Below are 24247 nucleotides of genomic sequence, written 5' to 3' on the forward strand. Positions count from 1 at the left end.
AGATAATATATTACATGTACATATGTTATATATATATATATTATTTGAACACATGCAATTTGTTATTGCTAAAATTCCACTGCTATTGTTTTATTCTACGATACACTATATACACTGAATTATTACGATCAACTTTGTTTAATTGCATAATAAATAATATAAATAATAAAAGTCCATTAATAACAGTGTAAATTTTCGTTAGCTAAAATAAAAATATAACGATGTAAACAAAATTGATTCTCGTTCTTTAAATTGCTAATTATCCTCTAATTTCTTCTCGATACAGATCTTTAAAATTTCTTCCAGATTTTTGTGCAAAAGAATTTTAAAAAATATTCATCGCTATAATTTCAAATATCTATATTTTTAATTCTATTTTCAAATTAAATTACCACGTGTCATGTGTAATTAAACGTTCAAAAGAAAAAACTTCACCAATAAAACGAAGATAGCAAAGACTTTAACATTTACCATTCAAAAATTAATACGACAACAATAATTAAAAAAAAAAAGAAAAATAAAAAGTGAAATCAAATTCTAAATTAAGAAAAAAAAAGGAAACAAGATTTGTTTTTCCTTTTAACCATCGAATCGTGCCTACTAACACAATACATCTCTCGAATCCACCCTTACGATCCTCCAGTTCATTAATTCTTACCAAATGGATCTCGATGCTCTATGGCGTTGCTTCGATCGCTAACCTCGAGCTTCTCGAGCTCTCATCTTCACCGTGGCAAACTGAATTACATTAGAGTGAAAGAGGGCAGTTTTTATCGAGTCAACCTGCCAGATATTTCCTAAGGCATCCAGAGATCGTCTCGAATCGGAAAGGGTGACTTTGAACAACACCCTAAAAAAAGTTGCGCGCGTGATAATCCGTTAAATCGTTTCTCGTCGAATAATAATTATTTATGAAAATAATAAAGTTGTATTGTCCCTCCTAGCTTACCAAACTTGTTCGCTATTAACTTTGTTCAGTGTTAATGGTGAAGGAAATAATAATGTGTGGTACTAATTTTAACGGTATATCGTTGAATTTGTAACAAATTACGTAACGAGGTCAACAATATTTTTTCTATTTAATCTTGAAGTTTGCACAACTTCGATTGATACGTTTTTTCAATAGTCATCCTCGTTAATTTAGTTTAAACAAGATTTGTTATTTTTTTCGTGGAATTAATCGAAAATTTCTTAAGATAAATTTTATATATATATATATTTTTTTTGTTTAATAATCATTCGAAGGTTGTGAAATTATCTTTGTGAATATCTCTTTGAATCTTCATGAATAGAATGATCGTTTCAAAATAAGATTCGTAGTAGTAATTTCAATCTAAGATCCACAACTATCCTAAATGAACATCATAACAATTTCAATTGACATCCATGATAGTTTTAAATTTAAAATTATTTTAAATTATAGATCCTGCAATTGTATTAAATTGAAACTTGTTAGATAACTGAAACAATAGTAGTAAGTAAACGATTATATTATATAAATTAATCTCAAAGAAAAAAAAAATAATAGTAATAATAATCAAGTTCTTTTATATTTCGAAATATATCCTGAATAAGTACAATTTTTATGTACCCTCGCCACTAGATGCCTCACTACTCTTACATTCTCGAAAATGGTCACGTACAAACGTTCTGCTCTTCTAATTTTTCAAATTAATTTTCTGCACTACAAAATTCAATGAAACAAAAAGGAAAGAAAACAATTACTTAATCCATAATTTACATATTTACAAAAAAAAATTTCTTTCGCCATATATATATACATTCAAAATTCTCAATTTCCATATATATAAAAATAAATCAATTCCACGATCATTCACAGCATTCATCGAATTCGTTCATCTTGAATTTTCCGAGCAAGAAGAATCTCAAAATGGGTCATCCAGATTCATTCCTCTATATATTATTCAGTAACGATCAACCAGCTCGAATCGCTCCAGCTTCTACATTACATTCGCTCATTAAAGCAACATTCACAAGGTCGTGTCGCGTCTTTGCCGATCACGTACTGGAATATATTATACGACTGTTACGTACGTATAGCGAGGCGACACCCTGTTACGTGCCGGACATGCACACAACGCTGATGCTCGTCCGGATGATAATTGAGATGGACGCATAACACGCGTCCATTATGCGACCGGGCAACTAGTCACGAGCCAAAGATCCATTTTTCTTCTATTATTCCTTTTATTTCGCGCGATCGAACGAACAGGGAATTTTTAAGAAGCGTGGAATTCCCCTCCCCCCCTTTTTTTTTTCTTTTTTTCCCCCGACTCTTTACGACCGGTTGAGAGAACTTTTTCTGTCCACGGTGAAGAAATTTTGTATTTGTCTGATCCAGGCAGAGAGGATTCATTTTTCTTCATTTTCGAAACCTGAAATTAAAAATTTTCTCAAGTTAGAATATTAAGAACGATAACGGAATATCGTAATAATGGATTATGTAAGAATTGATTACGGAGTTGGTTTACTTACGAAAAAAGAAGAAAAGAGAAGCAGAAGTGGTCATAAAGATTGAAATTTAATGTTAAAATTTCGAATCACAAACGAAGATATCTTATTAATTTTTTTATTCATAATTATAACAATAATAGATACACTCCATATACGATATTATATCATAAAATATATAATGCGTTACGCGTTATATATTAATCAAACTTGATTATACGTTAATCGTCAACATGACACACTACAACAATACTACAGCAGCATTGTAAGGGAATAATATTATGAAATCTACGTGATCGTCTTTGAATCCTAGATTCGGAACGATTCGTGGAAAATTCGAACAAATTTAATTGTACAATTCAAAATCGTCAACATGACGTACCGTGGCAATACTAAAAATAAGCATTGCGAGAACAAATACAAATACAAATACAAATTAAATATCCAAGGTTTGAAAAAAAATTAATTAAATTTAATTTTGACGCCAATCGTCAATAACAATCGATACTAACAGCAATAAACATTGCACGTTGCATGAGAAATTAGCAATCTGACTTTATAATTCGGGCAGAATCGGAAGAATTCGGGTAGAATCGAAAGAATTCGGGCGGAATCGGAAATATCCTCGTGAAAGATAATCTAATGTGAGAGATAATCTTGAACGATCTCGTCCGAGTTTTTCCGAAATATACCGAAAATTTCCAGGTGCCGATTGCGCTCGAATGTTTCCGATCATACCCGAAAATCATAATAGATTAATTAACCGATTAATCAATTTTTTTGTTGAACGATGAAAAAAAAAACAACTTCCTCCGTTTGATTTCGATCATGTTCTGCGCAGTTTCTATTTCTTTGTTTTATATAATCTATCGATGGTAGGAGAGAATGAATATTCGCGGCAAAGAAATTGATCAGGCCTGGAGTGAAGGCTATTTTAAAATTCTACGGTATGATGTCATTTCATAGAATTGACCGATATAATAGCATTACAGCAAGTACAGTTGGTCGCAAAAATTTTCACGCAATTTATAAATATTTTATTCGTTACTTTCTTACTTCCAATACTTTCATACTCGTCAAATTTCATCTCAAAATCAATTGCAAATTAATTATTCATCGCCGAGATATTATCGGCTGAAAATTATACCTACGATAGACACTCGCCGATTGTCGAAATTCATCTATAGTAATTCTAAAAGTGCGAGAAAAACTCGACGGGCGTCTCAAAATGAACCGACATTCTTGTGATTCCTTAAAAAAAAGTAAAAAATTAAAAAAAATACAAAACATACGGATTATGTTCCGTCGAAAACTCTCGAGAGAAGATTGAATTTACTAAAAGAAACCGTTGATAATACCTTCTCAAAAAAAAAAGACGCTTAAGACGCTCGTATCGAAATACGAAAAGAATATACGTACCGAAACACTCGAAAGAAATTGTTTTAACACAGGAACGAATTACAAAAAAAAAAAAAAAAAAAGAAGAAGAAATACTCAATTGTCAGGATATCTGTCAGGGATTTTATCGATAAGCATCGTCGTGCCTGGAACCGAAATTTTCTCAACCCCGTCCTTCCTCGCGGTTCTCGGCTCGATCTTGAACCAGAATCCATTCTCTGCGGTCATCGAGAACCCTTTCTTGTTCAGTTTCATCGGTATGGTAGTTTTGGAGCACGGGGAGAGGGTGCATCTCGCGAACAAATGGAACAGCAAAACCTTCGTCTCCAGCATGGCGAATCTGTTGCCTATGCACATCCTGGGCCCCATCCCGAACGTGAGGAACAAGCCGGAATTGATCATCTGTTTCGTGTCGTTCAAGAACCTGTCCGGATCGAATTTATCCGGTTCCGGATAAAACTGGGGGTCTCGTTGAATCCCGTAGATCGGGAACCACACGTTGTCCCCCTCGTTGATGACGTGAGGCTTCTCGCCCGGCCTGTTGGGCGGCAATTCGAACGGTTTTATGCAAACCCTGTCCGTGGCCACCACGACCGGATACATTCTAAGAGCCTCGTAAATGATCGCGTCGAGAAATTTCATCTCGTTAATCGCCCCGTACGTCACCTCGTCACCCCCCTGCTCCAAAACTTGGTCGATCTCGTTGTGCAACCTCCTCTGTATATCCTCGTTCACGGCGACCTCGTAGGCGGCGAAGCACATCAACGTTGAGGTGCTCTCGAAACCACCGAAGAAGAAGACGAACGCCTGGGCGCACATGTCTATCATGCTCATCTCCCTTCCCGGGCTCAATTTTCCCCTGGCCTCCATCATCAGTTGGATCATGTCCGGCCGTACTATCCCCTTCTCCTCTCTTGTCTTGATCGTGTCGGCCACCAGATCGATGAAGAAATCGGATATCTCCTTCTTGATCAATCTGATCCTCAACAGGGTGCACACGCTCATGGGAAATATCCTCGTGATGAAGAACTTGATGGACGCCCACGATCCGAAAGTGGTTCCCTCCCTCCCGTAAACGTAGAACTTGTTCTTCCTGTCCTTCATCGAGTTCACCTCGACGCCGAACGCGCAAGTCGCGATCACGTCGTTCGTGTATCTCGTGAACGCGTCCTTCAACTCGATCGTGCTCTCCTCCCCGGTCAAAGAGGCGAAATAATCCCCGTAATCTTTCGCGCAATCCCGCATCAGTATGAACATCGATTTCATCTTGCTCGATGTGAACGCTGGACTCAACAGGTTTCGTATCTCCCTCCATCTGTCCCCACGAAGGGCGAACAAGTTCTTGGCGAACAACGGGTCGGTCGCCTCGTTCTGGAACGATCTGTGATCCGGGAATTGTTCGAAGTTCTTCACGGAGATCGTCTTGATCAGATCCGTGTCCCGGATCATCAGCACCGGAGTGATTGTGTCGTACATACCCAGGTACTTCACGTCGGGATACATGTTGTAGATTTTCCTCGACACGTCGGCGAAATTATCCCGTTGGATAACCGCCTCCCAAAAACTTCCCAACAGTGGCACGGATGTGTAATAAGGAATGCCGATTCTTTCGAAATGTTTGTACCTCCAGATCAATTGGTAATAAGCTATCGCGAGGACAGCGACTATAGCCGCGGTTATCGACCACGAATCGAGCATCGTTTAATACAATTGTTACTCTGTGAAATTGATATATATATGGATGTATTCTTTTTTTTATATTTGTACGATAATTTTGGTCCGGTTTCCAGTTATATCTTTCATTTACATAACACAATGTTCATAGTCTGGTGTTTTCATTATCGAATTCGTGATGAGTTTTTTTTATTTAATTTTGGTATTGATCTTTTTAATTTGATATCGATTTTAGAGAATCGCTTAATAACAAGAACGATCTTGTGCTGCGCGTCGAACACGCGCCACGGATAACACGATACTGAAGACGAAGTTCGATGGAGACCATGTATGTAAACTCTACTACGTAGCAATTGTGGCGCGCTAATGTGTGTTATGATGAGGGCATCGCGCTATTTATATACTGGAAACGTGAACGGTACGTATATACAGAGAAAAAAGCCAATCTTATCGAGTTTCCGAGAATTTTAACAATTTCTCTCGTAACAATTCTTAAGATTATTAGATATTATCTTGAGAATTATTGTTGTTTTATTATTTCTAGTTCAAAGTTTTCGATTCGATCGATAATCATTTCGATTATTATCGATGATTTCCTTCTCGTTAAATATTGAATATTAAAGCTTCGAGTTTTCCATCCTTTTTCCCCTCTCCCTTTCTTTTCTATCCTTTCTTATTTCGATGCGAAATGTTAGATGAAACAGAAAATTATTTTAAAATTAGAAAATTAGATAGTGAAGTAATTTTTATTGTTATCTATTAGTTTCAATTTTAATCGATAATTTCCTTGTTAGATTTTATCTTTGTCTTTGCGTAAGTGTTCTGTACTTTTGTTCTTTTTTTTTTTTTTAATACTCAATTACGTCATTCGATAAATAAGATCTTTATTTCTCAGAAATTAAGAACGATGAATGATATCTAAAAAATATAAAATATTGATAATAAAGTAAATAAAGTAAATAATTATTTTAATTAAAATCCATAATTAGTCATAAACAAATCATTGTGAAAGCAAGCATTTTCTTTTTATGCTGACTTTATATTCAAATGATCTTTTCCTTAAATGGAAATAATGAAAAAAATATCATTCTTAAATAAAGTAGAAATTTTATCGGATAGATTTTGCTTATTACTTGATATTTATTTGTTGATGTTTTCATTTTGATTGATTTTCCTTCTTTTTTTTTTAAAGAAAATTGTTGCGAATATATCTCTTATATAGAATTTTAAAAAATAATGATAAGTTATACTAAAGAGAAATATTATCATTACGTGATAACAATAATCTTAACAAGAAAATTGAAGATTGAAATCGATGAGTGTACAAGAAAGAAATAATAAGATGCTCGTTATTTCTCCAAATATGGTAAAATATTTGTAACAACATTGTTATAATTATATAGAAACTTTGAAAAATTCTTTTGAAAATAATTCTACAATTTTTTCAAGCTATCCATTAACGCAGAATTAAAATTTTATAAAGGGAAAAGAATAATATTTGATTTTTAACAAACAAAAATAGTAAAAACGACTTAAAGTCTGCATTTTGACAACAACTTTAGATGATTAAAGTTTTTTATTGCAATTTAAATTTGTCTACATTTTGACAACAACTTTTACTTTTAAATGATTAAACATACCTTTCATCGCAATTTAAATCTGTCTTTATATTTTGAATATAAAAATACAAAATCTTTTCTTTCGCCATATTTCTTTCTTCGTCTCACAATTTCAATTTATTTTAAATTAATTTATATAACCGTCGATTCATATTTGTAAGAATTGTAAAAGCGTAATTAACAATTGAATATATCATTATGTAAATATCATGTTACGGCAATCACATTGTTTACTACGCAAGTCAAATACATTTTTCGATGACACATATCATGAATATGAAATCGACACGATTCACATTTCATTCGATCGTTGCAAGATCATTTAAATTATGCGTATAAATCGAAAGATAAAGCAGAAAACTAATATTACAAATAACAAGATTTCCCGTAACTCGGGTAATCGATCACAATACAATCGTTCAAAACAAAAAGAAATTGATGAAAAACCGATGATAAATATAATAAAATATTTTAGCTTGGAATTCTTCAAAATCACCGTACAACACACAGGAAATCTCCTGTAACCCTCGTTCGATAATAAAATAATTACATAACTCGATGCCTGGGCACGATTCTCAACCAAAATCCATTTTTCGCCGTGAGAAACACTCCTCTCTTCCTCAACTCCATAGGTATAGTCGTTTTCGAGCAGACCTCCAACCGACATCTGGCAAGAATATGAAACAACGCGACTTTGGTTTCCACCATGGAAAATCTGTTGCCAATGCAACTCCTTGGACCCGTGCCAAAAGGTATGTAAGCGCCATCGTTGAAAGCATCGTTCCCCTTCTTCTTATTACCCAGAAATCGATCCGGATCGAAGCAATCGGGTTTCTCGAAATGCCTCGGATCGCGTTGGATCGCGTAGATCGGGAGGCAAACATGAGAGCCCTCTTTTAGCACGTAAGGCTTCGTATCGGGCAGTGCAGGCGGTAACTCGAACCGTTTCGAACACTCTCGGTCCGTGATGGGTATAATTGGATACATTCTCAGTGTCTCGTTGATCACAGCGTCGAGATATCCCAGACCGTTCACTCGTTCGAACGTGATCTCGTTACTGGAAACTAGAACACGATCTATCTCGGCGTGAACTTTGGCCTGAATCTCTGGATTCGCTGCCAGCTCGTGGGCGGCGAACGATAATAAACCGGAAGTGGTCTCGAATCCCCCAAAGAAGAACGCGAAAGCTTGAGCAGTGATATCCTCCACTGTCAACTCCTTGCTTTTCCATCTCTCACTGTCCATCATTACTTGAACGAAATCCGACCTCGTTACACTTCCCTCTTCCCTCATCCTTATATTTTCAGACACCACTTGGGTGAAGAAATTGGTCGCTTCCTTGCTCACCAGAGTAGTCACGCCCAATCTTCTTGCCAATTTCGGAAACGCGAAGATCAAGATCAACTTTAGAATTGGCGTGCTGTGAATGTCCAGAGCCTCCCTTCCCAGCTCGTAGAATTTATTCTCCCTGTCCGATAGAGAATCCACGGTGATGCCGAACGCGCAAATGGCGAACACGTCGTTCGCGTATCTGGCGAACACGTCTTTCATCTCCACCACATTTTGCCCCGATGGAAGAGTCGATAGATATTTCGCAACGTTTACAGCGATCTCGGACATGGAACGGTGCATGGATCTTATCTTGCTCGAGCTGAAGGCCGGAGTGTTGAGAGACCTAACCTCTTTCCACCTGTTGTCGCGCAGCAACAACAAATTACCAGATAGCAGGATGTCGTCTGTTTGGACGTTGTTCACGGTTCTGTGGTTCCTGAACACGTCGAAATTCTTCACCGCGATGGCCTTGATCAATTCCGGGTCCCGAATCATCACGACCGGCGTCATTCTGTTATAGAATCCGACGTATCTCGCGGATGGAGCTAGATTGTAAATCTCTTGAATCACCACGGCGAATGGTTTCCGCTTTAATATCGATTCCCACGTACTACCCAGAATTGGAAGATAACTTTTGTAAGGTAAACCGTGCTCCTTGAAAGGATTTTCCGATTTCAGAAGATGGTACAATCCTAGAGTCGCGAGAACGATCAGCAATATCGCGAAAACATCCATGATGATGATTGTTTCGAGCGATTTTGAGGTTAGGTTGATTTCGTGCAATCTTAACGTCGATCCTCTTTTAACTTTTCCTCCTTTTTCCACTCGTACTCAAAACGAGATGATTATCTAACAATATTCATTGAATTAGATAATTAACTAAATTATATAGATGTATTAAATAATCGAGTTAGTTAATTGCGAAAAGTTGCATCGATGTATGATTAGAGGTTATGCGATCGATGATGATTGTATTTTTCGTTTATTTCATCGAGCATTGAAACATTTAATACGAATAATCGTTAAATTATGCACTTATTTAATTATTCGAATTGTCAATTAGATTTGAGAATGTTATGGATGGAAAGATTTCGATGTACGAGGAAGTACGTGTATACTTACGCCTTCTCTCCGCATTGTCGAACACGAGAGAATGACACAACGGTTCAAAGTTCGTTTCTTGGGTACAGAAAGAGCATACTTCTTCTCGCATCGAGCATACTTCGTGTTTAAATTATGATAATTATGATAGTTGTGTAATAAAAGCAATCTTTCAAAGAGCATGTTTTGCTTGTTTAAATTACAATTAATTAAAATAAATTAAAATATCAAATGCTTAAATAGAGATACGTATAATCGTTATTGAACCTATTTTTTTAAGTAATTCTTTTTTTTTTTCAAGCGTTATCAATCATTCTCGATTATCTTTTCTTTGTTCATATATCGCGAATTATGTATTTTTAGAATTATTTGTAGAATAATTTCCGTCGTATCTTGATATATTGAAATTTTGTTGATTCGCTGATATAAATTGCTTATTTTGCAAAATATTTTCAAGGTTAAAAAGTAGAGGAAATGATGAAGTAACGTATACGTAATAAAATGAATAATCTTCTACCTACGATAATGATGATGCATATATTATACTTGTTCTCTATTTTGATATTGATCTAAAAAATCAAGCAAAATTAATTGCACAAATAATTAAAATTAATTTGAATAATTATATTTTATATTTTTAACACTTTATATGGAAAAAAATATTTCTCTGCTTACAATTGAAAAGTATAAAACGTTATTCGATATGAAAAAAAAAAATAATAATAATAATAATAATAACATACCATTTTAGATATTTTACACATGAATATTATCTAATGATTTTTAATTATAGAATGATCAACAGATAGTAGCTATCACACAAAGAATTTTACAGATATCAAATACAATAGATTACAAATACAATTGTCAATAATATTTTGTGCGCAATTATATTCTTTCTACGATTCTTTTTTTAAAAATTTTATGTACGTCTTAATTAATTAATTAGAAATAATATTTTCTAAAAGATGTTTCCATTAACAGTTACCGTAAACTACAAGAGTTTCCTTTTATAGTATATCTATTAGCATAGAACTACCGACAATATATACTATCTTGATTTCTATATATTTCTATATACTATCTTGGCCCTGAATTTATCAAACAATTACTTTCAGTATTCAAATCTAAACATTAAAAATAAAAACTTCTTGTTATAAAAGAAGACATATTAAAAAAAAAAAAAATTTTAACTATCACAAATTTTAACAATCCCTAAATAGAACCAATCAAGCAACAAAAACAAAATTATTATTGGGGCATTTAAGAGATAGAATTTTGCAAGAGAATTTTCCAAGAAATTTGCAGGAAAAATTCTCACGTGTATAAAATCGCCGGTCATCCTACAACACAAACAACTTAATTTAACTCCCCACTATACGCTCGCATCATTATTATTCTCTTTGTACTATCATCACTTTATTTACTCACACTTTTGCATAAAGTGCGCACTTAATAAAATCTTTTATCTTGCATCTTCAAGATAAATATTTGCCGTTCAATTTAAAAGAACGACAAACATCTCGGTAAGAGAGAAACAAAAAATTGATACGATTCAACGTGTCACGATTAATCTCTGTGATTGAACTTGATCACGTATCATCTTTTTCCATTTCCTTCGAATCCAATTCAGAAATATCTTTTTCTATCCTATTTTCGCCTCTACATCGACGTTATTCAACACCAGAAATTCAATCTTTTTAATCTGATAAAATAAAAAAAATAATTTAATCTATTTATCGTCGATAGATAGTGATAATCATAGCTACTTTGAAGCTTTTTTAAAAAGAATATAAAAATACATATATCATCATCTCTATTAGTAAATATTGGATCCAATAATCAATTTGCACAATTCATCATGGATCTACAATCTTCATCCTTCCAAAGTTAACTTATCTAATGTTCCGAGAAATTGATTGATTACGATGCAGAAATAACGAACATTATATAAATGCATTATATAAATAAATAAATTAATTCCACCTCTACTTTCTAATTCAATGCTTTCGAATTGCTTTGGAATTATATATATATTCTTTATGTTTAAAAAGGCCAATTACAAAATTTGTCACACGAAAATATTATTATTTATTTATTTGTTAAATTATAAATTTGCATTTTAACAGCTTTATCCCATTATCGTCCCATATAATAGACAATCGAGATTTTTGAATATCAATATTTTCTCGTTTGTTCTAGAATCAATCCTTTCATTCTTCAAACCTCGCACGAATGTATTAGTATTCCATACAACACATCGTACGATGAATTCAATGCTAATCGCGTTACAAAATTGCAACGAAAAAAAGAAAAAAAAATATCAACACGTTTGAGCGACCAGCAAAATTCAAAAAAAAAGATTCTCCATTATATCCGCAACGCGAAAAATTAAATTTTTTTTTCAAGTTTTAACAAAGTGTTATCCGTAGCACGTAGTGTCTCTATCAATCAAATATCATTGGATGAAAATGATTCGAGACTAATGTCACAATTGGACAAGCCTATCCCCCCACTCTTCGATCCTCTCTCCTCCCTCAGAAATTTCATCATTTTGTATAAAACACTTTATCTCGATATTATATCCAGTCCTCTCCATTCGAAAAACTATTCGTTCGAATTTCATACGAGCGTCGATATGAACTATCTATCAATCTCTCTCTCTCTCTCTCTCTCTCTCTCTCTCTCTCGTTGATAGCCGATATTGGTGGCCGTTTATTATACTTAGCCACGTGGAACAACGACTTGGATACCTCGCGTGCCACCCACGTCATTCCTAGGAAATTTAGGCCAGACGAAAATTCAATTTGCACCATCTGATAACCAAGCATCTACGAGTTGACCACGCCTGTCATATATAATATTCCTCGACTTGATCAAGATCAAGCGTCTCGAGCAGTTCATCGCCCCTTCGTCTACGCGGACCCGGGTAGAATTGGGTTGTTCGCCATGAAAGGCGGACGTTGGAGCATACTCATCCCCTCCATCCTCGTCTCGAGCAAGATCAAAAGCATGTTCAAACTGACGACCGAGTGAGACTCGCCAACTTTTTGCCCGTTCTGCCGAAGAACGAGACAGAGACGAAGGCCTTTCTCTTCTCTCCAGATACGCGAGTGACGTGATATCAAGAACGAGCCTGAAAACATATTCTGCGAGAGGAGAGGTGGAGCTAAAGAAGAACACGTTCGTGCTGATCCACATATCTTGGCTGTTACCAAACTGTTGCGATTGAGATTTCTCGCGTGCAAAAGTTCTTCTACGATCTGGTGTTCGAGATGATCGAGGACAGGCGTGAACAGGTCGAACATGTTCACGCCTTTCTACTTGGTTTCGACTCTGTCGCATCCAGGCGACACGTCCAGGCGAGGTTGCAGTAGGAGATCAATCGAGACCATGCGCCTCTATCCTTCCTGGAGATGGATACGTGCATGCAGAGTTTCCAATTGCTCCTCTCCCTCTTTACTCGGTGACTGACTTTTCACCTTTTGTCCAGGGATCAATGTTTGGATCCCATTGACAAATCTGACAAATTTCAGACAGGTTCTTCGATGGAAAAGGGATCAAAAATTCAGGAGCGTATTTCTGCTCGGTCAGAGGAGGTGCATTGGCGAACGATTCGTTATGGATGGAGATGAAAGTGATCAACACGAATGTCAGTAGTGGTATCTGGTTGAGAGTCGAGTCTAGGAAGGATACTTGTTATAATTCTGCTCTGTATCATATTTTGTATATAATTTGAGTTTGAATAAAAGAATATGTTGTTTGAAGTTTTTTTTTTTAAATGTAAACGCGTGCGTAGGTATATATTTTTTTTTTTTTTACATATTCTTCTTTCAAACGAGGTTCGAATAATTGGGGAGAAAAATAAATGACGTGTTGGAGTCGGTAAACAAGTGTAAATGTGCCGTAACGTAGGTGGAAAGATCGATGACAGGGAAATAAAGTAAATGTAGAATTAATTGTTCGATAATGTACGGATAAATTGCGTTCGTTTATATATATTATATATTATAGTAAAATTTCCTTGCGAATGACGAAGATGAGATTAATTAAATAGACAAGGCAATAAAATCTTGATATAAAATGATAATATTTGAACGAAGTAATTGCATCATTATCGAGAACTGTATTCAATGTAATATGTAACAAATGTTTTATACGATCAAGAAGAAAGTAACGTATGATTGATGTCTCATTGATGCAAGGATCGATAGAGGTTTGTCGGTACAGATGAAGCTTCTGCTTTGTTATGTTATTTGGCCAATGATGCTGAAAGTGACGTTGAACGAATCTTTTGTGACAGGAGTTTTAAAATTAACTTAAAATTAAATATATAAAAGAATACATTACATTTATAAAAATAATTAATAAACATCGAGCTTTGATTTTTTTATGTTATGCAAAAGACTTTTACAAAAATTCACCTTGTTGTAATTTGTTGAAATATCTAATTCATTTTAAATTCCGATTCTTACTTGCTTTCAGTAACAAAGAATAAAAATAGAAACGTTGCACAAATATATATTCGTATTTCCAAAAATTTTTGCGAATTTCTTTAAAAAGAAAAAAAAATCAAATGAAATCAAAAAATTCCTTCTTCCTTTTCCCGCCACACGACGAGACAATATACGCCTCTCGGATCCACCCTCACGATCCTCCAGTTCATTAATTCTGACCAAATGCCTGGTCTCTATGGCGTTGCTTCGATCGCTAACCTCCGCTCCTCGAGCTCTCTCTCGCCCTCCACCCTTGGACCACTGGCAAACTGAATTACATTAGAGAGAAAGAAGGGGTAGGGTGGGATGTGTTTTATCGAGTCAACCAGCCACGACGATATCCTAAGGCGGGGCAAGGATATCGTCGAATCCGGAAAGGATGTACAACACCCGGGAAGAAAATTTGCACGCGATAATCTGCAACTGTAAACCGGAATTGTTTCGCGCGAACCGTTACCGCTACTTGTTGTTGACTTGTTTATGGAAATATTTCGTTGCATTGTTTGCCTGGCTTACCGAACTCGTTTTGCTATTGTTAACTATGCGGTTGTTATTGTTGGTAAGTTGGTACGGTTTGTTGCTAATGGTACGAGTATTAGTTTAGATTGGTTTCCAAGAGGAATTTATTGGGAAATTCGCGTATGGTTACCGGGGCTTCCTCGAGATTTAGATTTTATTGTGATATTAATGTAACATTACCGGGATTGTGTCTAGATTATTATGATTATTACGAGCTGGTGTTAAAATGTTGTTAGAAATTCAAAGTATCGTTTATAATTCGTTTATAATTATACAATTGTTCTTAATAAGAATAAGAAAAAAAAAATACTTAAATATCGAACAAAATGAAAAATAACTAAAACAATATCGAGATAAAAATTTCCTTTTGACATAGTTGCTACGAATACTTCCAAAAAACTTTTACACATCACTGTATATTTGTACAAACTTGTTATAATTATTTATTCGAAATAAGAAAAAAAATACCTAAATATCGAACAAAATGAAAAATAACTAAAACAATATCGAGATAAAAATTTCGTTTTGACATAGTTGCTACGAATGCTTCCAAAAACTTTTCCACATCACTGTACATTTGTACAAACTCGTTATAATTATTTATTCGAAATAAGAAAAAAAAAATACCTAAATATCGAACAAAATGAAAAAGTAACCAAAAGAATATCGAGATAAAAATTTCGTTTTGACATAGTTGCTACGAATGCTTCCAAAAACTTTTCCACATCACTGTACATTTGTACAAACTCGTTATAATTATTTATTCGAAATAAGAAAAAAAAATACCTAAATATCGAACAAAATGAAAAAGTAACCAAAAGAATATCGAGATAAAAATTTCGTTTCGACATGCTTCTAAGGATGTTTCCAAAAACTTTTGCGCGCCACTGTACACAACAAACCACGGATATCCGGGTATCCTGAACAAGGGTATTCTAAGCGCGAGTTATAATCTCCGGTCGCTTGATTTAGGCACGTATTCGGAGATGGACACCTCCGCTGATTTCGAAACAGCACAAACGAACCGTCTGAATATGAGATAATATTGCGCGTAGTCCGATTACGAAGTTACCCTAACAACACAACGTTATATGGCACGGGGATAATAACCGGCCGCTTTTGATTCTCCCTCCTCCACGTTTCCACCAGCTTTCCCAAGTATCCCCCTCCGTTTTCGCGCTCATTTTGTTTTCCAAGACTTAATCTAATCCGACCAACAATCGGGATCGTTCCCAAAAACCGCGATTAACATCCTTCAGAAAATACGTGCGTAATTAGCGATGTAGTAATGTCGTTTGAATCGATTCGGTCGAATGGAGATTCGGGATTTGTGGTTCGTTTCTCTCCCTCTCTTTCCCTCTCGATTTAATTTAATTTGTATTTTTGGAAAATACAAAGGCTATTAATGCACTATCAATGGGTTCTTCGTATTTCGTAAACGGAGGGTTAGTTTTTTTTTTTTTTTTTTTTGGAAATCTCTCTGTTCTCGATTACTGTACATCTGGATGATAGTGGAGAGACAAACGCTCGGCTCTTAATAATCGATCAATTTAAACGAATTATCATTAATCATAATCGACGATATGCGAGGAAAAATTTCCCTCTAATACAAACAACAATTAAATAAGAAGAACAACGAAATCTGAGAATCCTTTCCCGGAGATCGTGCAAAACTTTTCACCGAATCTCGCGCCGATTTTTCAAAAACTCTGGCCGAGATCCGTGCAAAAGCGCATCCGTGCACTCGCGGACGAAGGAAACGAGTTTTCGGCCACGAAACTCTGCCACGAGGAACCTTTCCAACCGAGGATCGAACGGGGGAGGAAAGGGACGAGGGACGGCTGGACAGAGAGAGAGAGAGAGAAGGGGAACGGAAGGAAAACGAGGGGAGGGTCGGAGGAACAAAATTCATTTGGCCAAATTAAACAGAGTTTAGCAATTTGCGCTTAATCCATTTGTCGGGGATCCAGCGTCCGTCAGTCCATCCGTTTGCTCCATCCCTCTCCCTCTTCTCTTTCTTCTCTCTCTCTCTCTCTCTCTCTCTCTCTCCATCCATCGACAGTCTACACGACCACCACCACCACTATGCACCCTTTCCCTGCACCAGAGGCCCTTCCAACGTTTCACCTTAACTCCTGTCGATACTAATCCCTCCCACGCCTCTTCCCTTTCACTCCTTCTCTCTCTCTCTCTCTCTCTCTGTCAGAGACCTCTTTCCAAAGAGGCGGAGAAGCCGGCTAGCTCTCTTTGGCCTCGCATGATTCGCAGGGTGCCACTTTGAGAACGGGGTGTCTCGCAAATTTCCGGCGTGCACAAGGGCTGTTAATAAATTGCCGGCCACCCCTCCTAACCCTGATGGTTAACCCCGCGCGAAAATGATTTGGATCGATAAAGAGATTCGATGTATATTTCGATATCGTTCACGCAAAAATCTTCGAGGTTTGACTCTTTTGTTTGGAATTGATCGGAGAGGTAGATTCAAAGAAGTGAAGAATTTGATAAGAAATTTTCGGCTGATGTAGAAGATAAGAATTCGTTGTTACATGGTGAATATTTGTCTAATCGATGGTAATTTCGTTTGCAGGGGAAGAAAGGGGACGTTGGTGAACGTTGTCTCCGAGGGAAAGGTAAGGATTGTTTCTGCACGAGCACAGCTCGTTCGAGATTTGTATAATAATTAATTCAATGGAATAAAAATTATCGTCAACCCTTATCGATAGGTAAAATTAATATTGGAGCAAGGAGAGCTCGAAAGTTCTCGCAGGGAGTATTTCGTGTTACAAGTTTACAATGTTCTTGGGAAGGATTGTCGATATATCTTTACAATGGCACGCTCGAGCGCTGAAGCATTAAACTTGGAGCAAGTGAATCGTTTCAAAGTTTTCGGTTTAAGAAACTTGAACAAATTTGTGCGTTTATTAAAAAAAAAAAAAAAAATAGGAAGGCGAAGACGAAGACTCGGGCTTTCAAATACCTGGGTAAATAAAATTTATAGCAATGGAAGATTAAACAGAGACTAAACTGATTCGAGGGCTGACCCACGGATCGCGTCAGCCTAATTTCTCGAGTGCCTCGAACGCAATAAATCTACAAGCAGGACGTAAAGATATATCGTCCCGACTTTCTTCGATCCTTATACACGCCAAAGTGCGCCATATTCACCTAAAAAAAAAAAAAAAAAATACTCTTTCATTTAGCGGAAAAGTCAAACATCTTCTATCTTTCTACTTGTATCTTTCGTTTGCGCCTTTTTTTTTTTTTTAAAATATTGCCTTGCCACGAAATACTTCTTACGAGTAAAAATTATATAACATTCGTATCGTTCTTTCGATAAAAGAAAATTCATCGAAGATAGCAAAAAAAAAAAAAAAAATAATAAAAAAGATCCTCTTTGAAATGCATTTCGTTTCGAATCGATATCTCGAGCAGTTTTCGAGATGGAAAACTTGAAGAAGAATGAAAGATGGCCTATATTTTTCCCAGGAAATGCGATGGTAAAAGTCAGCTGATCATTGCACGCGCGACAACCTTGAAAAATTACAGTTCCCTTTACGCGACGATATCTCGGAAACCGAAAGTCCGATGAATGAAAGTTCTCGTTTTTGTTTGAGAAACACCATCCAATCCAAGACGTAGAGGATGTTCAATGTTTGGAAACATGATTTCAACAAACAATTTCCATCCTGTTTGAATTTTGAGATATAAAAAAATTTGGAAACGAAGAAAATTCTACAATTACAGAAGGATTGAAAATTCCACAATTAGAATGATACACAATTTTTTTTAAAATTCACCTCCCACTTCATCGACAAGTCACTAAGCGTAAAACATGCGAGGAACGAGGAGGGAAGAATTCAATTATACATAAAACACATTTTATCCTCGTCGGTTTTATACGAATCTAGTGTTTTAGCCACTTTTTAGCTTTACATCGACCGGTTCTTCTTTCTATCTTATTATCCCGGAATTGTTTTCAACCTTGTTTCTCTCTCTCTTTCTCTCTTGCCTCCTCCAAGCAAGCCTCTTCCTTCCCGTTTCTCTCTCTCTCTCTCTCTCTCTCTCTCTCTCGATTCATCGTTCGATCCCTATCCAACGAGCACACCGTCCTTCTCTATGCTTGGAAGCAACTGGAAGCGAGCGAGGCCAACTTAAGTGTATTGGCAGTTGTGTCCACCTTTTTATTTTCATCCAATCGGGCGAGGACCTTTAAGAATCACTTCGTTCGGAAACCGTGGAGTGCTCTTCGAAACCGAATGTTTCGGGGACTGCGGAGAATCGGTCCAACTCCTCTTAAATGTATACAGATGCGTATATTTTAAAACCTTGTAGGTTAGATACCGTTGTAACGTTTCCAACTCGATTTTGATACGATAACGAACGAAATTATAATTTTGTTGGTTCGAAATCGAAATAACGCGATGGATACAACGCTTAAAAAAAAAGATAAGGAGAGGAATTTTTTGAGAAATGAGAAAATTAAATGCGTACATGAAAAGAAATTCGATTTTCTGATGATTGTTTTCGATGAAGTTTAAATTATGGATCGATTAATTTCCCGTTTTATGAAATATATTATATCGCTCCGCTATCGAGCTTTTATAAATTTTCATGAAAAAAAAAAAAAAAAGAAAAAAATCAATTATTTTTATTATTTTCGTACGATGAATTTAAATCTAGATTTATGCTTTTTCGATAGCTGGCGTGATATATATATATATATATATATAAAAAAGTTTATGTTTATCCGCATTGAAAAGGGGGTATATAAAATTTAATTTAAAATTCAACTCCCCTATTTTGTGGACATCGTAAAAGTATATAGAACAATTAAACAGTTTTTTTATTATTAATAACAACAATGTTGGAACGATACTTTATAAAAATTGTCATTAAATTGAAAAATAAAATGTGAAAAAAAGACAAATGTATTATTAATACAGAACGATTAAACGGTGTGCCCTTTTTCGATCGACAATAACAGTAGCTTTAAAAAAAATTTAAATCGAATTAAAAATGAAAAAAAAGATATCTTCCCGGATAAATATTGGAGCGAAGATAAGAATGAAAAGAAAAGAAAAAAAAAAAAAAATTCGAACCATCTTCAATTTAGGAAATGTATCTCGCGATGAAGTTCGAATCAGAATTTCTCCATCGTCTTGCCATCGCTTCCTCTCTCGTCATTACCTATATCCGCCCGAGATTGGAAAGGACGAAACTAACTTTCACCATAACGATGGAATTTTTAACGATGTTAAATCGAAAAACTTTTCCTTCTCAATTTTTATTACCTTAACGATTGTGAAAAAGTAAATACATCAAGATTGACCCCATACTAAAGATATCGCCAAAAATTCGACCGAATATATATATATCACTTCAATCTTCTAACTTGATTATTCAACTGTAAATATCGAGAATTATTAAAATTAAATCAATTGAATTGATCATCGATCAATTTCTTCTCTCGAATAACAACAATATATTTGAAAAATATCGAAATCGATCCGACAATCCATTCAACGAATCCTTAACCAAATATTATAAAAATACACCAATATACCAAAAATTCTCCAACGATCGCACTCTTCTATCTTCCTTCACTTTAATTTTCCCCCTCTTGAAGAAATTGAAATAATCGTAATCGAATCTTCGATCTCGAGAGTTCCGCGCGATTCTCTTTGGTGTTGGTTCGCGGAGTTGGGCGACGAAAATGCCGAAAGATTAAATGAAATGGAAAGGGAGAGGGGAGGCAGGGCGATGCGCAACGCTTGTCGCGCGTGTCGACTAATTTTCACGCAACGATGGTGTACAAAACCTGTAACGAAGGGAGGGGGCATTCGAGGGTCGGATGATAACAAAGTGGAGCATTTGTTGGATTGGCCACTCGATCGATCGAAAACCGTAATGGCAAACCGGGGAAAGGATGATCCACTTGATCATTGGAACAAGTGAGAATAATGAAACGAATTTGGCCACGGGATGTGGGCCACACGTTTGTAACAACGTTTCGAACAATCCGTCCACCTTTTCGCGCGTTTATTCGAGAATTATTCGCGATATTCCATTCGATTCGATTCGTTCTCCCGAAACTCGACTCGTCGAAATGGATTTTAAGACGAATTTAAAACCGTTGGAATTGACGAATCAACGAGCGTAGCTTTGATCGAGAATTTGCTCGAGACGTTAAGTTAAGAATTTTACTCGAACGAATCAATAATTATAAATTATCACATTTCATATCTGTGTGAACTATTCTCTGGATACGTTGTACAAATTTTCCATAGAAAGAAGAAAATATTCTAATATTCGTTCCCTGAAATCTCTAGAATCGAATTCTAATCCTTCGAATTCTAATCTAATGTTAAAAAAGATTGAAGGTTCGAGGAATAATAGTATAATTCCACTCCATAAAATTGAACGATTTCGATACTCGCGTCTCATTATCGTGGCCGATTTCCACGTGGCTCGTGGAAGGTTGTGTGACGTTCTATTACATTATCGGTTCGCGTCACGGGGAAATTGCGCCCCCGAAACGGGGGTTGGTCCTGTAATCGCGCGCGCTCGCCTGTAACGCGAGGCGTTTCCGCGCGTTTTGTAATCGAAGAACGATCGGCCGGTGAAACCGATCGGATGGAAAAATCTCCGCGCCGCACTCGCGCTCTCGCGGACTTGTTTGTTCCAACAATCCGTCTGTGCACAACGAATATCGTGTACGACGACGATCGGAAATCGTGTTCATACGATTTTCGATTTTTTGAAACGAAAAACGAAAATCGAACGCTTACGATTTTTCAAAGATGGAATGGTGGATTTTTCAGAAATCGGGGGAGGATCGATATTTTTGGAATTGGAATACTTTGGATAATGAATTTGGATAATTGAAATCGTGTTCGTACGATTTTTGATTTTTCTAAATTTATGGAACACGCTTTCGATTTTCTAAAGATGGAACTCTGATGCTTTAGAAATCAGAGGAGAATATTTTTCGATTTGGAATTAAAATTGGATAATGATTGAAATCGTGTTTATACAATTTTTGATTTTTCGAAATTTATGGAACACGCTTTCGATTTTCCAAAGATGGAATTCTGATGCTTCAAAAATCAGAGGAAGATATTTATGGAACACGCTTTCGATTTTCTAAAAATGGAACTCTGATTCTTCAAAAATCAAGGGAGAATCGATATTTTTGGATTTGGAATTAAAATTGGATAATGATTGAAATCGTGTTTGTACAATTTTTGATTTTTCGAAATTTATGGAACACGCTTTCGATTTTCCAAAGATGGAATTCTGATGCTTCAAAAATCAGAGAAGGATTTTTGGATTTGAAATTAAAATTTGGATAACAATTGAAATCGTGTTCATAATACGATTTTTGATTTTTTGAAATGAAAAAAATCAAACGGAAAACTTTCGATCTTCTAAAAATGGATCTCTGATGCTTCAAAAATTAGAGGAGGATCAATATTTTTGTGGTTAGAATTGAATATTTTGGATAATGATTGAAATCAAGCAACATTACATATTTGATATTTAACTCGCAAGAAATATCACGCCAATATAATATTCATCTTCGTTCCTTCGTTCGTGGAATATCCACTACTCGTATTTCGTCGCTTTACAGTCCATTCCGCCACGGATACGGTTAAATCGCGGAAACCTGGGAAACACGCGTTTCCACACGAGTGCGGAAATATGCAGATACGCGTACATCAGGAGCAGAACCTTTCACGAGAGTCCTTGCTCGGGTACAACGGTGTTCCATTAGTTTTATGCCCTGTCCACACCTACGTTTATACGGGCGCCATGAAAAACAATATTTTGATTAATTATATTTCCATAGTTGCCGTATCTCGAGTGATTAATGCTCCTACTATTATTGAATTATTATATACTGCTATTGCAATAGATAGTTTGGAAGTTGTATCGATCAACTCCAGTCATTCTGAAAATATAAGATTAAAAAAAAAAAGAAACGATTTGACGATTTTTCTGTCGAAATATATATTAATTGCGAGAGTCATGTTAATTTTTTTTTTTTTCCACAATTGGAATGGAAATTTTTACAGAGAATGGAGGAGTTCAGTTTGGCTGATTCAAAGATCGTGCGATGATTGAGCATACGACGACGATGAAGTTGTGAATAAAAAAAAGAAAAAGAGGGGAAGAGAAGGAGGAGAAGAAAGAAGAAAGAAGGAAGATCAAGATCATTACTCCATAGGCCAGGTTGGCGACGCGTATTCTTGGGGAATTAACACACATTTGCGCTGTTATTGCTTGAGAATACACGTAGTTTGCCTGGTCGTTCACTCCCAGACAACGAACTTCTGATAAAATGAATGTTGCGTGTATTTAACAATTTTTCACCGCGTAATTCGTAATTGCGACGAGTGAAAAAGTCAAACTAATCAACTCCACTTTTAAATATTGTTCGATTCTTCGAATTTCAAGATGAGAGATCAATAAAAGTTTTGATGAAACTTTGATCAGTTTGGCTCATTATTACGATGTATTATTGTAAGACGTATGTAAGAAGCATGTTAATATATTAATTATCTAATTAAATTCCATCACGACAAAGCGATTTTTTTTTCCACAACATGCTATACCGACTCACGCTTTATACCTCGAACGATAATTTTCAACGTCTCCACTGTTCAACCAATCGATCCTACTTATACAGCGTTATTATATCTTGTTATTGCAGAAAGAAGCGTTTATTTCTTTCGTAAGGGGAGAGAGAGAGAGAGAGAGAGAGAGAGAAAGAGAGAGAAAAAAAAGACAAGAAACGAAAAGTTATTGTGTAAAAGGCAAGAGAACGGAAGAAAATAAAGACCGAGTTACCATCTCGATATTGCCCCCTTTACATTTCCTTTGTCCCTTTAAAAAGAAAACCTATCTGACGTATCTTTCGAATGATTGCAGTCTGCGACTAATAATGGCGAGTAATAATGGCGATGGAAAATAATACGTCTCACTCTTGTTGTTGATAGTGCGAGAAACGAAGGGACAAATTATATTATTTCATAATTCATAGCGTGTAATATTACTTTTGTATCTTTGTTATAATATAATATAATATTGTATTAATTATAATCAAAACATGTAAACAAATTAGTGGGCAATATTGCGTCTGCAATGTATAGCTTTTAACGATCGATACAATAATAAACATTGGAAATAATTATAGTGCAAGTTGGAAGAGTATAAATTAAATTAAACGCTAATCCCTGTATCCACATCATCTACCCTCCCCTCCCACCCGTTCAATAATTTATTTAATACTTGATAAGTATTAAAAGAAATTATTGGAGAAACTATGAATATAAAATTGGATTAATTAATTCTTTCGTCTTCGTTTCTTTTTATATATATATATATATATATAGACATATATAATAAATTACATCGAGTCTAAAATTCTCGAACGAAGATTAATTATTTGTAAATATCGATGTTCCCAATTGAAGTTAAACTCTGTAGAGAGAATTTCAATAATTTCTAGATTATAAATTATACACTCGATATCACGAGTGCTAATTAAATATGTAATAGAACGAGTGTTTTAACTCGATACTCGAAACTCGAGATCCGTGCATCGATTTATTTATTTCCTATTATACACAGTGATAA

General features: G+C 35.6%; 1 protein-coding gene and 1 pseudogene across 7 annotated transcripts in view; both read right to left on the bottom strand.

Moving 5' to 3' along the window:
- Positions 1–1531: 1531 nt before the first annotated feature.
- Positions 1532–24247, bottom strand: part of LOC100867182 (cytochrome P450 9e2 pseudogene) — a 69770-nt pseudogene continuing 47054 nt past the window's right edge. For 3 of the 6 annotated variants that reach the window (XR_015292241.1, XR_015292242.1, XR_015292240.1), the window contains one exon: positions 7102–9344. The product of XR_015292241.1 is annotated as a cytochrome P450 9e2 pseudogene, transcript variant X3 (transcript). Of the gene's footprint in view, positions 2397–7101; positions 9345–9617; positions 9751–24247 lie in introns of those variants that run through there. The other 3 variants (XR_015292244.1, XR_015292243.1, XR_015292239.1) reach the window with 2 other exon arrangements.
- Positions 2577–5920, bottom strand: LOC147657501 (cytochrome P450 9e2). Its single transcript, XM_086908738.1, has one exon. It carries the CDS (start codon positions 5566–5568, stop codon positions 3967–3969), a length of 1602 nt encoding a protein of 533 aa, XP_086764864.1. The 5' UTR covers positions 5569–5920; the 3' UTR covers positions 2577–3966.

The sequence above is a fragment of the Apis florea genome, unplaced genomic scaffold (assembly GCF_048593485.1).
Source record: "Apis florea isolate Af1SG1 unplaced genomic scaffold, ASM4859348v1 contig_3081_pilon, whole genome shotgun sequence".
NCBI lineage: Eukaryota > Metazoa > Arthropoda > Insecta > Hymenoptera > Apidae > Apis > Apis florea.